The sequence below is a fragment of the Diadema antillarum genome, unplaced genomic scaffold (genome assembly GCF_040938485.1).
Source record: "Diadema antillarum isolate AM-2024a unplaced genomic scaffold, OU_Dant_1.0 scf00000036, whole genome shotgun sequence".
NCBI classification, from domain to species: domain Eukaryota; kingdom Metazoa; phylum Echinodermata; class Echinoidea; order Diadematoida; family Diadematidae; genus Diadema; species Diadema antillarum.
In genome coordinates this window covers 1,331,033-1,348,934 of record NW_027270925.1, presented here as the reverse complement: position 1 = coordinate 1,348,934, position 17,902 = coordinate 1,331,033, and the positions used below count along the sequence as shown (strand labels likewise).

General features: G+C 39.2%; 1 protein-coding gene across 1 annotated transcript; it reads left to right on the top strand.

Moving 5' to 3' along the window:
- Positions 1–8,170: 8,170 nt before the first annotated feature.
- LOC139745043 (uncharacterized) lies at positions 8,171–15,897 on the top strand. The gene is made up of 2 exons (XM_071655462.1): positions 8,171–9,260; positions 14,830–15,897. The coding sequence occupies exons 1-2, from the start codon at positions 8,585–8,587 to the stop codon at positions 15,477–15,479; spliced, it is 1,326 nt and encodes a 441-aa protein (XP_071511563.1). The 5' UTR covers positions 8,171–8,584; the 3' UTR covers positions 15,480–15,897.
- Positions 15,898–17,902: the final 2,005 nt, after the last annotated feature.

Here is a 17,902-nt window from a genome sequence, read left to right as displayed (position 1 = left end):
AAGATAAAGAGAAAAGAAGTACATATGCGTACGCAGATTAAAAGAGGGACAGACGAACTCCTTATGCATTAAGCTGACTTGCATCGACACACAAGTCCCGAGTTTTAAGGTATTAAATATGTTCCTCGTTTAAGCTTCTACTGCCCCGTAATTCCCAAATGTATATATATATATATATATATATATATATATATATATATATATATATATATCGTGTCCCCGCTCGCATTGTTTGTTTTTTTCCGCCGCATCAATTTCTATTTTTTTTCTTTTACGATAAATAGACGAAACTTGATTGATTTTTGCTGTTGAACCTTGTGCATGCAAGGCCTACACACGGCTCTGCCATATGCTTTTATGAAAATATGGCGCGGGGCACATAGATCATGGAAGTCTCGTAGTATATAATTATCATCTGTTATCATCAGGGAAAACTTGTTTTGGAGAAGACACACACACACACACACACACACACACACACACACACACAAATGCCCTCATCCTTTTCTTTTTATGTATACGTCTTTATGCTGAGAGGAGACTACTTCCCTAATGTATTTAATCTTCTGCACATCCTACTTCTGTCACGAAGGTCATTCATGATACTAAGCAGGTATACGCACCTTGTCTGAAGCCCGTCTTCCCTATTGTGCTCGATCACCGCAGTATTGTTCACACAGTTGTACCGTACAGGAAATAGGTGAAGTATCGGGACAACATACAGGTCTAGGGGCGGATCCAGAAATTCCGTTAAAAAAAAAAAGGGGGGGGGGGCGGCACAAACAATATTTCTGAGGCTACTTCCGGGTTTCATCTCATTTGTTTCTTTTCATGTCTTTTGTTTTAACAACTTAATACGGAGGGGGCGCACTCCCGGTGCCCCCCCCCCCCCCCCCCCACCGGGTCCGCCACTGAGGTCTTCAATGGATTCGAATCATGAGGATGAATAGATGTTGATAAATACAAGAATTCGATGCAATTTGCCTTATGTGTATCGAACTACCGACAAAACTTGAAGTCACTTTCAAAGCATTTACCTGTCATCATGTAGTACGCCGATATGCTTTTACCATAAAGAATGAATGCTTTTATTTATTTATTCATTTTTATTTTCATTTATTTATTTCTTTTTTTTTGGGGGGGGGGGGGGGAGGGCAATCTGATGAAAATCTTGAACAATATTTCACGGCAAATATTCCCAAAGAATTAATTTCCGTTATGTGCACCCTTTGTTTTTAGACGCGAGGGGTAGATTATATTGAAGAGAGCGTTATAAGGACCAAAATTTAATCAATTATCAAAGGGTATGTCATTTAATTATATTTATTCATCTAAAAATCATAAACAGTAAGTCACACGAACTTATTACAATTATGTTTTCCAACATAGGCCTACAATAAGAGTTTTATTAAAAAAATGGAGGGTGTTCAACGATTTAGGCTTCACTTTCATACTGTATGGCCCCGTTTTATCAAGAGATACAATTGATTATAAATTTCCTTACCACACAGGCTGCCATAGACTTGCCATAAAAACTACTATAATCATAACCGATATAGTGGGGTAGCTTAGTGAAATTATCGTGACACGGCGGACAAAAGCATGATTTTTTCACCAAAGGTACTTCATGATGTACCTTCTCAAAAAATAGGGTGCTCCAAAAATATTGATGCTGGGAAGGAGGTCAGAGGTCAAAGGTCAATGACCTTTATTTGTGAAATAGGTTTTTTGGCTATTTCTCAGGTCAGGAATATCCAATCTGGATAAAACTTGGCAGGAAGAATATTGAGAACAAGTAAAATATTTTGATTGAATTTGGAGTGAATTTTCCAAAGGTCAAAGGTCAAAGGTCAATGAACTTTTTCTAAAAATCATGTTTTTGTTTATTTCTCCAGGTAGGAAGATTCAATTTTCACAAAATTTGATATGAACGTTATATAGAAGGTACCAAGAGTATAAAGCAGGGGTCAAATATAATTGTTGATTTGTATGTTGCCATGGCAACCCAAAACTAGGATTTTTAGTTGAAGTTAGTTATACTATATAGGAGGCTATTTTTCAATTTGGAAGAGATTCCATTTGAATAGGTACAACTGATCGACGGGATGTATAGAGGTTTGAAATACTTTTGATTAGTGTTCAGTGGTACGTTGCCATGGCAACTACATATATAGATTTTGGTTAAACTTAAAGGAGACTTTAGAACGTCCATGAATTTGAAGAGATTTCCATCAGGGTTGGTATAATTGATCAACAAAAAGTCGCCAGACAAAGATTTTTCACCTTCATAGCATGTGGGTTGAGTGAATGCAGCAACAATAGTAGAACACATCAAAGAGAGTTTTAAGGAAAATTGGACAATCCGTTCTAAAGTTATGAATTTTTGAAGTTTCTGCTCAGTCGAGGCTGGATGAGAAGACTACTGTACCTTGTAACGTCACATGTGTACAACGATATAAAGAATGAATAAAGAAAATTCAACATGTTTTCACTTACAAAAGGATACTCGACTTCTCTTTCAGAAGGCAGGGGGAATAATATTACCCTTAACATACGTCAGTAGCAAGTCAAAGAAATGTGAACTTTACTAAAAAAGTATGGTTTTGTGAAATTCTCTTTTTATTTTCCTTACAATGTGCGCATGTGACATCATACACTGTGGTAGTCTTTTCATCCAGCCGCGACTGTGCAGACATTTTAAAAAATCATAACTTTTGAACGGATTGTACGATTTTTCCAAGCTTTCTGTGATGTGTCCTACTAATATTGTTGTATTCACTCAATCCACGTGCGCATGAAGGTGGACTTGTCCTTGAAGGACAGCTTCTGAAAGAGCAGACTCTAAGTTTTAAAATGATGTATCACTCAATTCAAATGGATTCCCCTAACCTATCTGAATAATAATACCGGTACTGGAAAGAAAGCACACACTCTGGATAAGTATGAACTAAGAAAAGAGGCTGCATTGTCTATTTTAGCGTTTAATCTTTACGAAGCTGTCTCATGTCATTATGTTCGTCTTTTCTTCCCCCCTCAAATTTTCATTTGAGTTATTCATTATTAATTTTTGATGATAAGAACGATGCCACAAGGCATTGTTTCGTAAAAATGCTTCAACTGCTCCTTCAGGTCCAAAATCTACATCAATATACGTAATTTTCCTGATCTCCTCAACATTTTTCCAAAAACAAAGCATACACCTTTTATGCATTGAGTCCTCCTTTTTGTGGACAATTAAAGGCAAAAACCCAGAATTAGTGCTTGAAAATAATATTATTCTTAAGTGTGAGTTACGGATATAAAGAACCTCTGTTAAAAAAAAATGAATCTGTATAAACATCAATGTTAAGTATTGTTAATAACACAAAATGTGTACAATATTTTTATAATAAAATGTTTCCAGACTAAACCGTCCGAAATTTATACTTTAATGAGAAAAATACTGATATCTCCTTATATGTTTGCTTTGATTGCAAAAACTGTATGGTAGGATGTCTTGTGATACAACAGGGGGGCATTTCATGAAGCAGTTTGGTCGGATATTTTTCTGACAAACTGTTACAAGCTACAGAAATCCTTGCATCTGATTGGCAGAGAGCAAATTTGTCTGACAACTCGTCGGACAAAATGCTTCATGAAATGCCCCCAGACCTACACATATTATGCATCAAATGTGATATCCTGAAAAAATTTTTCAAGTCACTCTCCCAAAAGTATACATAGGACCTTTAAGTTTTTCTTGTGTTTGTTCCTGGCAGAGTACTAGTACACAAACTTTCCAATCCATGGTGACCTAACGGGAATTAAGGAAATTAAAATGAATATACTGAAAACCAAAACTACGGATACCGATAACTTACTTCATTATTCTCTCCCCACCCCATCCCAGCCCTTCTTTTTGGTTTCTTGATATATACAAGTAGATCTAGCTGACTTTGATAATTGTCATTATGTAACATCATCTTCAATTGACAAGGCGATAAAACTTAACAATCATATATGCTGCTGGACTATTAGGGGTTAGTTGAACTATTGTTCTCTTTAATGTACCATACTTTTTCCTCCTATCAATCACATGTATTTTGGGTGGAATGTACATTGTACTTTGACACAAAGCATCATAGAATCAACCGCCTTTGGGGTCGGGAATTTTGTCATATTATATTGTGATTTAGATTCTGCTCTATGCCGATTTTGTTTTATTTTTATCAACTTTGTAAACTTCCCCATAGACTTTGTTCACAAGCCAACTACATCCCACCCCCTTTGGATAATGTGAACCAATCAAACATTGCTTTTACTTTTGAATAACATGTCTATACATAGCTATCACACCAAAAATATTCAAACCGCTTTAAGTCTTTATGAGTGAAATTACAAATATAAATATATATTTAAAGATATTCAAATTGTCTAAATTCAACTTCATCTGTGAAAACAAACTTTTACCCTTTTTGAACATTTGAATAACCCCCATAAGAAATAAGAAACATATAGAGAGGGGAAGTGCGGACTATAGAAATTGCTTGCGGGAACCGGTAATCCCTGCGCTAATATGGAATTCACACAATCTTGGAGGAAACGGGTTAAATTTGTTTGGAAATATGTAGGGCAATACCCAAAACCTTCAGTTCTCAATGGAATATGCAGCTCTTCTACTGGTAAAGTAGTGGTACTGGGAGAAAAAATGAGCTGTGACATACGTCCTACACCTGGTTCAGTCATTGCCCAAGATTTAAAGTATCTGAGCCAGAGTCACACTTCACTCTTCGCCATTTCTCTACAGGAGGTAGACAGTACTAAAAAAATCCTTTACCAGAAATAATATCAAATCATTTAATGAAAAGGTGCTTAAGAAAACTGGACTGTTCCAACACACCTCCCTCAGGTCTGCAACACAGACTAAACCACCTGTTGCTATAGGAAAACCAGTAAAAACGGTGTATTATTGTAAACATGCACATAATATGTCGTATTGAGGGTCTGAATTTTGAGACTAGCAACCATGTACATTGCATTGCATTGTACAGAAACCTGGCGAACGCCCTGTGTATAGTCTATAAATTCAGACATTATTGTTATGTACAAATTAAGGGTATTTTCTCATTTTTTCTGTTGGCGGATTTCTTGGAGCACCCCCTAATTTTGATCCTCATATATATACAAATGTCTGAGGAAAAAATGACACTTTTGTCCGGCGTGTCACGATTATCAGTATATTTGTCACTAAGCCACCCCACTAATACAACTCTTCGTAAAAGAGGGCCCAGGTCCATCCAATAGAAGAGCGAAGGGATTCCACTTGATATCCACTATACAAAAGACATGTTGGACATTGTATATTTTCGCTGTCCCGCTCTTGTGCACTCCCTCTACCTCCTTCTCCATGTAGGCCTACTGATGCATAGAAATAACATGAAAATGATACTTATGATAATCTAAACTGATAGGTGTATAGTGACCATGCATCTAGAGTACGGTGTAGATCTGATATTATAACTGGGCATTTTTTTTTTCTCATGGGATCGCACCAAACTTAACTATACTGATTGCATCATGCAGTGGTTGTAGTATTCCAAAGAAGATGAATTTCCTCTGTGCCTCGGACTGAATCACATGCTACGGGTACGCAGACGAACTTATTCTTGTAGTTTTCACTGTTGATTTGATATTTCAATGCAGTGTTTTGATCATTATCACTCTTTACAGCCGTTTTACACACACACACACACACACACACACACACACACACACACACACACACACATACACACAAATAATTGATGTCGGTTTGATATGGAATTCGAAAGGTTAGCTTATCACTTGGTGCCCTAACCAAAAACACTTTTCACAAAGCGAGCTGACCAGGGAAAGAAAATTGCAGAAAATGGATGAGGAAAAGCACTCCCCATACATTACACACCCATCAGAATTGTGCGCGTGTGTGTACTGAGTATATAATCGTGTGTGTGGACACAGATAATACTGTTAGCTGTATTATGGAATTCCTCCCCTTCAGTCAGTAGTGAAACTGAACTTGCAGTCGACACGACTACAACTGATGGTACAGCCTTACTGGCGTTTTGTGATTGTCACGTTGAGGTGTATGTCATGCAGAAGTTGTGTACGTGATTTTGATTAATTGCCCCATCAATAGCAGGTGCCCAAGTGCTCCGGATTATAGTGGTCAGACATACACATGTCTGACATGGACATATACTCAACAAAATCGAGAGATTGATAAACTTTCGGTGTAGTATAGGACCTAATTACAAGAAAGCTCTATGTACTAATCTCCTTTCACGCAGGCCGGCACACACACACACACACACACACACACGCACGCACACCCACCCGCACGCACACCCACCAGGGGCGGATCCAGGAATTCTGTTAAAAAAAAGGGGGGGGGGGGGGTTCAACTAACATTTTCTGGTGTCACTTCCGGGTTTCATTTCATTGTTTCTCTTTTTATTTCTTTTGTTTTTAACGAAAAATAAGGGGGGCGTGTGTCGGTTGCGCCCCCCTCTGGATCCGCCACTACACACACAGACACACACACACACACACACAAGCACACGCACACACACACAAGCACACGCACACACAGATCGGGATTTTAATTGCACGTATATCATTATAACATATGAAATGTACACTCCTTCATACATGTTCACCAATGAAGCATCTATCCCAATTTCTGCAATAGTTTGTATCGGATTTCATTTCATTTCATGTTGGTCATCTCATGTTTTTTCCCCTTTTGACTTGATAATAACTTGGGCATTTGTCCTGATATGTAACTCCAAAAGTTGCTCATCCTGAACCATTAAGGTCATAATGATCGATCCGCCATTTCAGGGCATTTTCATGAAAATTTTCTACTTAAATGGGTATTCAAACTATACATGCTGTCATACTGTTGATGTGAGAAAAGGTGGCTAGCTATAGAAAAGCACACCACTGAAAATACATGCGAAAACTTGAGTAACACCTTCATGGCCTCGACAGCGTTCTCTGTAGGTTTCTTCCTTTCGACTTCCACCCAAAAACCACTCTAGCTGCGGTTTAATTTATGCGGGAACACCAGACATGTTTCGCACATATGCCACACTTGGCAAGCTTCAAGCCCGAAGCCACTCCCTCAATGACCTCTTGAAACGACGGCTCCAGCTCTTTGCGCCGCAAACTCCTAGTCGTCCGTTGAGATACCCAGTGCGCCTCTGTGTGCAGTGAGTGACTGAACACACAAACACACAGACCTCCTCGAAACCCTATCTTGTACGCGCAGCGAGTGAGTGTACCATGGCAGTAGTTCAACAACGATGTGTGCGCGACTGTGGATCCTCACGCAGAAGCGACACACATGTCTAATCTATCAAGCGTTCACTCCGTGAGCGACTCAAGAGCTCCGGAAAATGATTAGAATTTCCCACTGCACGGCTGGGTACTAGGGTACGACAAAGGTCATTCTTATCCACTCGCGCGAGGGCTCTCAGCTTGTGGGCAGGACTTAGCGTGGATCCTTGCTGATTGTAAGGAGTGAGTGACGTAGTTTGGTTAAGGGGGCTGTAAGGGAAGCTGACTTCGCTTCGCGTGCTCTCCTAGACCTGCTTGTCCTGCGTAAAGGGGAGGTGCGTCTGTGAAGCAGTGCGTATTAATATCTCCACGGTTTTCCTGTCACAGTGAGCAGTCTGTGAACATTTTGCACCAGTTCCTGTAACCGCGTCTATTGATTCGTGTGTTCTAGCAGGGAATGATGATCATATTCAAGTAGTTCTGCATGTCAGTGCTGCGTTTGTTTTTAACAGGTACTTATTAGAATTGGTGTTCAAAAATAATTTCAGGAGTATACTAGTATCATCCTTATTTCACATCATCAGCTGATGTAACAATGCCCACATTTCCGAGTGTTTCGACCCCTTACCCCAGATGGTGGTATCGTAATGCCGTATTGCCGCAAAATAATCAGCCGTTTTCATTTCTATGTATCTTATTTTGCAGAATATCATATGGACTAGTTGTCAAGGAGAGTCCAAGTACACAGGGAGCTCATTGCACGATTACCAACTGCAGCTCTCGGCCCATTCAACTCAACACGTACGTAACTGCGGTAATCACCTGCACAACAGCAGTGGTGGCCTTCCCCCCTCAACTCCAATGCTGATGAGCAAGACTCTCGCACCGCTGGATAGATGCATTCGGCTGTAGTTGCCCTTCAGCTGCTGCTTTCCTTATTGTCCGCGCCAGACAATGTGTGTATGCACGAACTGCGTGTGTATCATCGTGTACATTGGCATGACTCCTCGCTACGAGACGATCAACCTTTGATCGCGTGCCCTGGCTCAAAAGCGCTCCGTGTACACTGACTTCCTTTAGCGTGTCCAAACCAGAAAGTCCTATTAAAGGTTGGCTGTCTCAAACCGCGACTCGTATTAGCTTGAGCGCTTATTGCAGGTACCCGCGTAAGTGGTTGCTCCTTCAAGGACACATTTTCGGAGAAAGTTTTAATCAAGCTTCCTCTTTTGTTTGTTTTCTTTCTCGTGAATGTGCCACCAAAGTGGGCAAAGACAATCTTTACCCCATGGACCTGTACAAAGAAGCACCGACAATGATTAAAATGACCCAGAGGTACACTCTTAAACCTCAGCCCCGTCAAAAGAGGCTTCCGCGGTATAAATTTGAAGCAAGTGATCGAACACTCTTGCAAAATCTTGTCAACAAATATATCGGAATCGTGGAACAGAAGGCCGTCAATCAAAATATGTTGGATGAAAAGAATCGAGCTTGGCGGATAATAACACAGAAATTCAATACTCAGTCGGTTGACAAAAGAATAAGGAATGCAAAACAACTGCGAAAATGCTGGGAAAACATGAAATGGCGTGCGCGTCGCGAAGCAAAGGAGGCGGGGTTTGACGTCGACGTTCCCCAACCGGTGACGGTGGGGAATACCCGTCGCCCGCTGCTCATCGGGAGTGGCGATTTCGTGGATGAGCATGACGAGGGTGATGACATTTATAACGAAGAGGTGGAGTATGACGATGAGGAAGAAGAGGTTGTCGCTCCCATGGGAACGGAGCCAATCGTTATTGATGACGCTGCGAGTTCTTCATCAAGGGCGAGTGGATCTTTCAGGAGACCCCCTCGAGAGCCCCACCCTCCCGACGGCTACCACGTAAACCACCCGCCTGATGATGAGCTCATAGGAAGTTTCGTCGCCGATGCCTGGATGGCGGAAGATCCTCCGGGAGAAAATGGTAAGGCTATAGCTTGTACTTCTGCGTAAAAATTGTTTTCTATATAGGCATGATATCAAATCAAGCAAGGGGTAGTCTTTTTAATTAATTCTGATTTGTACTGCTCCATCACAGAGCAGAGAAGAAGTTAAAAAAAAAGGGGGGGGGGTTGTATATCATTATGTGAAATGTGATTCCGCACACCCTTCCTATTTTTATTAAATGACATCCCATCCGATCTCGGATGAGATCGTAACATAAACACGGACCTCCGGTACACCTCACTTACAATTTTAAAGAAGTATCACACAAAAGCGCTGCTACGGTTGGTTGAGAGGATATTGGCTGTTCACCAAAATTTCGACGATGTGGTACATAATCAGTCTCTTGACACGAATGCGATGCATCAATAGAGTTGACTCTCAGCGACCGTGAACGTATACATCTGTACGATAAATGCATGCCTTTATAGTATAGATCTGAAGCGATGCTATGAGTTTGATGAGAAGGCAGGCGGGTCCAGTGTGTTATCTTGCCTGCGATATCTTTCAGATTTTATGATGTTATATGACATGATGTGATAATTATATAAGCATGATAATGTCTATAACATTCGCACATTACATGGAGGGAGCCTATCGTGTCGTTAAATAGGTCTATATTTTGTCCATACATGTATGCGAAGATGCGGGACTTCCCCAACTCATGTGATAGATATCGCGTGGATAGTGGCAATCGCCCCCAGCGAGCTTTTCTTCCAAGAGCTCTTTCCATTCGCGAGCGATGTATTAATAATGAAGCGGGGGTTGTCGTTGCCATAGGAGCCATTGACGTTGGGTGCGTGGCTTATTACAGTGGTACATGCATGAGAATGTCCCGCCTTGTATTTCACTCGCTTGCCTTCCAATGATTTGAGAGCATTGATGGACTCCTTACGAAACACACTTGTCAACTCTCCTGGCGTTTGGACAAGGTTTCCAGTTTCGAGTTGAGTCGATTGTGTTTGCTGTAATAATCATGAATAAGTCAATATAGCCTATGGAAGACATCTATCTCACCGACGTATAGTAAACGGTACTGCATCCTTCGATCAGGGAGGTGGGAAGATCCTGCTTCGATCTATATAGAGGATACTCCTGACGTGATATTGGAGATTCGTTGTCTATACATGCATTTCTCTTAAAAACGATTGTGTCATCAATTGGAAAAGGAAATAAAGAAACAAATAGAACTCTCGAAGAATCACTTACGATGAAGTCGGTATTTTCACTTCCTGACATGAGTGTTTTTGTTTTGTTTTGTTTTGTTTTGTTTTGTTTTGTTTTGTTTTTTTTTTTTGGGGGGGGTATTGGTTTTTTTTTAATTGCCTTAATGATGTAATAGATAACGCGCCAATTAACTGCGAGTTATCTGGCGTTCGGCAAAGACCCAAAGAACACTATCGTTAATGATTGTTCTTGATGGTATTTGTACTTCGATTTGTTAATACGGTTTTTTCTTTTACTGACTTTCTAGTGGGGTGATACTGATACATAAAGAAACGTCTTTATTAAAGATTTTAAACCACGCAGTCTTCATATATATATACACTTTTCTTGTGTTCCTTTTTCTGTATCTCATACTACGACCTACCTTGTAATTTTGATCTTAGTTGTCATCTGTGCCCTTTCAAAACGTCCGCCTCGTTTACTGAATCGACGCCTTATATTGGTTGTTATAGTTTTATGGTTAAAGATTTGACATCAATTAGTAGTTTGAGTCACACCGCTGCACTGAAGCATGCGTGGAGTTTAAACATCTCGGGAGCAACGTACATATACTGAAGAATCCAAATACATTCACCACTTTCTGGCACAAATTGTTTTAACATGGTCCTTCGGGGTTTTTTTTCCCTTGACGTTTTTGTACAGGGATGCATCTTCCAGTTCGTTTCACACATCTTGATAGAATGCGGCTTTAAGTCGTCGTATAACATTTAGATTGAACAATAAGCCAGTTCGGAGATAGCTCATACTGCATGTGCAAATGATGGGTACAAATTATAATGACCTTTCATTTTTCTCTGTTAGTTATATAGGAACTTCACTCTATTCAAAGCGACATAATGCGTCGGCTTGCCCAACATCGCGTTTTATGGAATTCGTATTCAAACAAGAATGAATCAGCGTAGATCAAGTGACCGGAATGCTTCGTCTGATCAATCAACACTTTGGGAAGCAGTCATTTCATTTATAGCTGTATTGAATGCATTGACAAACTTGTTCTGTTAACATTGCCAAATACCAGGCTTGCTGTCAGGTGGATGTGTACTGGCAGGCACCATTGATAAGGATTACATGACTAATCATTGCATCTCAGACTTATGTGAATTTAAAAACCTGTCTCTCGGTACAAATGACCTTTTTTTTCTGATCATAATGCGCAAGCTGGAACCCCGTACTGGCTTATTGCATTAGATTTGTGAAGTTGTATAATAGAAAACGGCGTCGCAAGTCAAGTAAATTAATAATAGGACCTGCATGTATCATTGGAACTCAAAGTAAAGATGAATATTGCACCAGAAAATGTCTTTATTACTCATTTAAGTGATTTTGTGTCAGTAGCCAAACGCAAGAATAATGATAATGGTAGTAAAAAAAAGAGAGAATTGGGACTTGGATCGACAGGAACCAAATATCGGGTACTCAGTAATCGGTTTATCAGCGCTCTTTGCACGAAAATTCCATAGTTTATATTTGACCATGCTGCATGTATGTATCCATACATACATCATATTTCTTATAATCATATGAACTCTAAACCTTGAATATGAAGCTGCAGGTGGTAATTCTGCTGTTGAGACAAATTTATTCTTTATTGATGTCATAGAGATATATGCAGTGCAGTTAGTTGAAAACATGAGATCTAACCCAAGGAGAAGATTATCAAGAATAAAACAAAGGGGACTACTGGTGAAAATTGAGAAATGTACTTTCAGTGGAAAGAAATATCTGCATTCACGAAATTAGATTAGTCATAAGTATTTACTCTGTCATACATTTTGTGGTCAGGTTTTGTGGCAGAGGCCATGAAAGTTGCGAAATGTGTTCTCTCTTATGATAACTTTTGGCGCATCAAAACTAAATATGGTAGCAATTCCAATTAAAGTGGTGAAGCAGAGTAAATTTAGCAAAGACTCGAGCAAAATCGGACGTAAAAGTGAGAATGTGTAGAGGCCATCTGAGAGCATGCAGTTGTTGAGGCATTCAAAGTCGCTTCAAAATGACCCTCTCGGACAGTAAAGATACGCCAATATCGCCTATACAGAGGATATAGACTATACACCTTTTAGTTTTACATCCATACTGGATATGACATAAAGGGCAGAGCACGAGGGTCATTCTTTTACCAGCCTCATTTCAGTGCGCGTCAACAGTTTACACGCAAGCACTAACCATGCGGGCAATTGGTGGAATATGGCATGGTCAATATCGCATTCTTTGTCAACCAATCGTGCAATCTTGTAAAACGTAGAAGTGCCTGAAAGTGATAACGAAATATGCACAGGACAATAGACGAACTCGAAATTAGGACCTGTCTCCTTCGTCGTTCTTCTCAATACTGCCATGAACTATAGTGTAATGACGATGTCGGAGATACATGGCACATTTCGCTTTGTTTCAGTTTGTTTCGAATTGTTTTATTTTCAATGATTTCGATGTCTGATTACCGGTGTAGAAATGGAAGCACAAAAAGTTTACCTTTTCAGATCGAACGCAAAACTTCATTTCACATGTGATATAGAAGATAGAATATAATCACTGCAAACTTATCGTGTGAAAAATCTTAGCAACCAAAACGAATGAAAATTTTGTATGTAAAAGGAATAATTTTGCCACATTTGGGTTGAAGGCTAGCTCTGATCTCTTTCTAGTTAAAGGAGAAACGTTTACCTTTTCAGATCGAAGGCAAAACTTCATTTCACAAGATAAATGGAATAGATGATGGAATATACAAACGTCATATCGTGTGAAAAACCATCTACAACCAAAACGAATAAAAATAAGTTTTATTGTATGTGTAAGGAATAATTTAGTCACAATCGGGTTGAAAACTCTGACCTCTTTCTAGTTAAAGGGGAAACGTTCATCTTTTTACATCGAACGCAAAACTTCATTTCACAAGATATAGATGATGGAATATGCAAACGTCATATCGTGTGAAAAAAAATACAACCAAAACGAATGAAAATATTGTATATGTAAGGAATAATTTCGTCACATTTAGGTTAAAGACTCTGACCTCTATCTAATGAAAGGGGGAAGAATGGCCTTTTCAGATCTAACGCAAAACTTCATTTCACAAGATATATGGTGAAGAAGATGGAGTATACAAACTTCATATTGTGTGAAAAGAACCATTTGCAACTAAAACGACAGAAAGTATGATGTGTGTAAGCAATAATTTCGTTACGTCTGGGTTGAGGACTCTGACCTCTTTGTATAGTTAAAGGGAAAACGTGCACGTTTTCACATCGAACTCAAAACTTTATTTCATAAAATAGATCTGTGAAAGTAATTATGGTCCTTGAGCGGAGAAACCAATACTCAGAAAAACCCATAACAAACGACACTAAACAAAGATGATGACATGGCAGCTTCACCATAAGAATGCATGGATAGGGGCTCACCATAAGCATGCACGAGTCGGAGGCTCACATATTTCAGAAAGGTAACAATGTCATTCAATTACAATACCGCTTGGCTAACAAGGTCACCTGTGTAGAATTTATGCATTCTTTCCTCTTTCATTCTGGTTCCTTGAGCCCCACGCATGTATTCTTGAGGTAAAGCTGCTAAGTCACCATCCTTGTTCATTGTGAGTTGTTGATAAATTTTGAAAACTTTCTTAGTCCTCATCTCACTCACTATAAATTCTGAAACTCTGAACCCAGTTTAACCAATTTATAGTTATTCAGATATAAAAGTCTGAAAATCATCAGGAGTTCTCCTTTGATGTGATTTTGTCCATTATATACCCTAGGCAGAGTTTTACCAAAAAATAGAAAAGTAAATAAAATGAAATCAGCAGGGCGAAGAAATTTCCCTAATGATATTGAGAAGTAATCATTATTTTGCGTGACCAATGAAAAGACATAACATTCTAGTGTTTGAAAAATTGTGCACATAACTTGGCAAACATGTATACATGTATATATATGTATGTATATATATATATATACATGTATATATATATATATATATATATATATATATATATATATATGTATGTATATCATGCAACTTTTTTCTCAAATATCAAATATCAAAAATATCAAAAAAAAAAATAATATGTACATTGCGTAGTGTGATATACATTTAGTACGTTATGAAATGCATCATCGTGACTATTGCCCGATAGGCACTGATAAAGACTTTCTAACATCCGATTTTAACAACCATATAATATGTCTCCACATGATACAATGAGTTGTCAGTTATCGAGATTTCTGCTAAATTAGCGACATAAACAAAATACTAGCAATGTGAGTAGGGTACTTATTATCATTATTAGTATTATTCTCGTGATTATGCTTTTCATAATTATGCAGATGACCGTGAAGGGCTTCACATGAAGGCAGATATGCTCGAAGCGGTGCGACCCGTTGAGCAGGAGAGTCATATGACTCTGTGGAATGGCGCCTCGACCTCTTCGCCCGCTCGTTCTCCTGGAGGGACGTCATCACTACACACTACTCGCACGCCGCCGCCTGCCAGTGACGTCACTCTAACTGCCACACAGCGTGCTCCTTCGGTATCATCTTCCGTTGGTGATGCCGCCGAGTCCATATCGTCTCGTCTGTCGGCTTCTTCTGCGTTCCGGAAAAGCAACAAACCCCGCGAGGGAGTCAATCAGAACCGTGCTCACCGGCGCGCGAGTCCTGTTGCTCCCTTGACTGCTGTAGATGTGGACGCAATATCTATAAGGAGTCAAATTGAGGAAGCGCGGCAGCTACGAGATGAAGAGGAGCACACCAAACGGATGGAGCTCATCCAAGCGCAACTGGACTACGAGAAGAGCAAAGTCGCAAGGATGCAGCGACTGATGGAAATGAGTGAGCTAGAGCACCGCGCGAGGATGCGGATGTTGGCACGGTACCAGCAGGTCGCCGAAAAACAGAAAGATTATTGGTCACGGCATGCTGATGGAGGCGACATTTTCATAAATGGCGCCCCTCCAAATGATCAAGTCTTGTTGTGACCACCTTGGGGTAGGGAAACCGCCATTCAAAAAATATGACACACGTTTGCATAGCAACTCATACTACGAAGCCTCTTCACAAGATTGTAGGCGTAACGAGAATTAAATGACAGACGCATAACATTGAGGGACATATTACATGTTTGACATGGATTTGATGACAAATAAGAATCAAACGGAAATACCTTGTAACTTTTGTTTTGTCGTATGAGGCCTTGCCATCTGGTATGTAAGCAAATTACAATGCAAAGTCGAGATAAGTGAGCTTTGATAAAGACTTTACTTTGCAAAGAATTACTGAATGGTATGGAAATCAACAGCACGATACATGATTACAGACACACAAATGTATACGTGAACTGTAGGGTGATACGCATTCAACGTGATTCATATCTACAATAAGTGTACCGTAAATTTATAGCAGGATATAAGGCAGTTCTTTTCGTTGTGCTTTTAGCTGAATATTTTTTTTTTTTGTGTTGAGTTTTACTATTTGTAATAAGGGTTGAAAATCTCAGCCATGCAGCTTACGTCCCTGTATTCATTTGCCCAAATTGTTGCCATTGTTTGCTAGTTAATTGTCTCCAAAGAGATTGACAAAACGTTTTGTTTTTACTTCAAGCCAGGTGAAGGGTCTGAGGAATCCAAGCAAGGAGGTTGAAGAAAGCCAAACAAACAAAGAAATCTGCAAGCAAAACTTAAACACAAATTTGTCTCAAAACTAAAATTTCCATGAATAAATCGTACATACTTTTTGATTTAAATCAGCGACAATCAAACTGGTCCTGCAAAACCGTAATAAGATCTGTGCAGAGTTGTTGGAGAATACAACATTGTCTTTGATTGAATTTGTTCATTTGTTGTCTCGTTGCTAGTCAACTGAATTCAGCTGAATTTATGTGAAACAAAATATTCAGGATCTTGTGCTATGTTACATATTATCGGTGATGTGACTTTGCACTGTTCAAATACACTCCTCGATATCCCATTTTGGACACGATATCCCATTTCTGAAATTTAGTTGTTCTTTTTTGAGACTGCAGTCCAGATTTAGCAATGCTAGAAGGTGAAAAGAAGACGAACCCATGGCTTGAAGTAAGTCGGCGCAATTAGTGTCCCGTGAAAAGAAGCGTCCTTATCAGAGCCAGGTGTCTAGTTCATTTATGTGAATCGGATACGTATAATATACACGGCATATCTTTATGACAAGGAAGGTGTAAATTCCCTTCCCTTGCAGAGCTGTAAGCATATCATGTCTCGTTCGAAAGGTGTTCCGTGTATAATGCATTGTATGATGTCAGACCCGACATTAACTTGACAGCACCCCTCCTTGCCGGACGACGGGTGGTTGAGCTATTCTTATCAGGTGAAATTGAGGGAATTACAGCATTCACACTTCTCCAAACTGAAAGGGTAGTTTTGGAAAAAGTGAAGTATACATTTCAGATAAAAGTCAAGGTATGATTATAAAGTTGTCACTGTCACAAATGATATCTGGTATTTCGGTAAACGAAAGTATCAGCATACGCGATCTCCTATAATTGTCATGCACAGGATTGCTGAATTGTTTAGAGTTGCTAAGTTTCAGCTCGAAATCGTTATGTTCCAGTGTTCTTGTGGTTGTTACACTTCAGTTAATTTCAAGTACTATCTTGCGTTAAAACAATGTATGTAAGGGCAAGAGATTGTGATGCAAATGTCAGATTGTTATTTTTTCTCGGTTTGTGATAAGTGGACCATCTAGGTGAAAAGAGATGACAAGGTATTGTGTCAGCTCGCAAAATTGACCAAAGTCGACAGTCACCATAAATTTGCATACAAAGTACACAAATATTACTGCTTGTACGAGTTGGTCTGAAATATTGCTTATTCTGTGTACGAGGCTGTTGGGCTCATGATTGCCATATATTTTTATATTCTTTGGAAAGCATGATGTATACAACCACACTCGAGATACTCATTTCTTTCTCTTCATTTTTTTTTTTTTTTTTTTTTTATGTCTGTGAAAGTTTAATTACATGCCGAGTTGAACACTCGCGTTACTGAAGTATATACTTGTGGTCCCGTTCTCAAAAATTCACTCAGTTCTAAGACCAACTCAAAGCCGTGCGTTAGTTTGAATAAGGCACAAACACTTTTTCATTTTCTTTATTCGAGTTTGAAGTTACTTTCTTTTGGCAAATGTTATGTAGAATTCGTTTGGGTGGAAGAGGTAGTTATAATTTCACTTTCATTCAGTTCGCTTTGTTTGAAATCGTGATTAGACTGTAATGTTATTGTGAGCAGTACTTTAAAAAGAAATGGTACAATTAGTGATCTAGACATGCACGAATGACAATTATCAGTGATTTAGATGATTCTGTGTTTTCATATGTGAAACATGTCTTTACTTTTCCTTGTTTCTCAAAGAAAAAAAGAAAAGA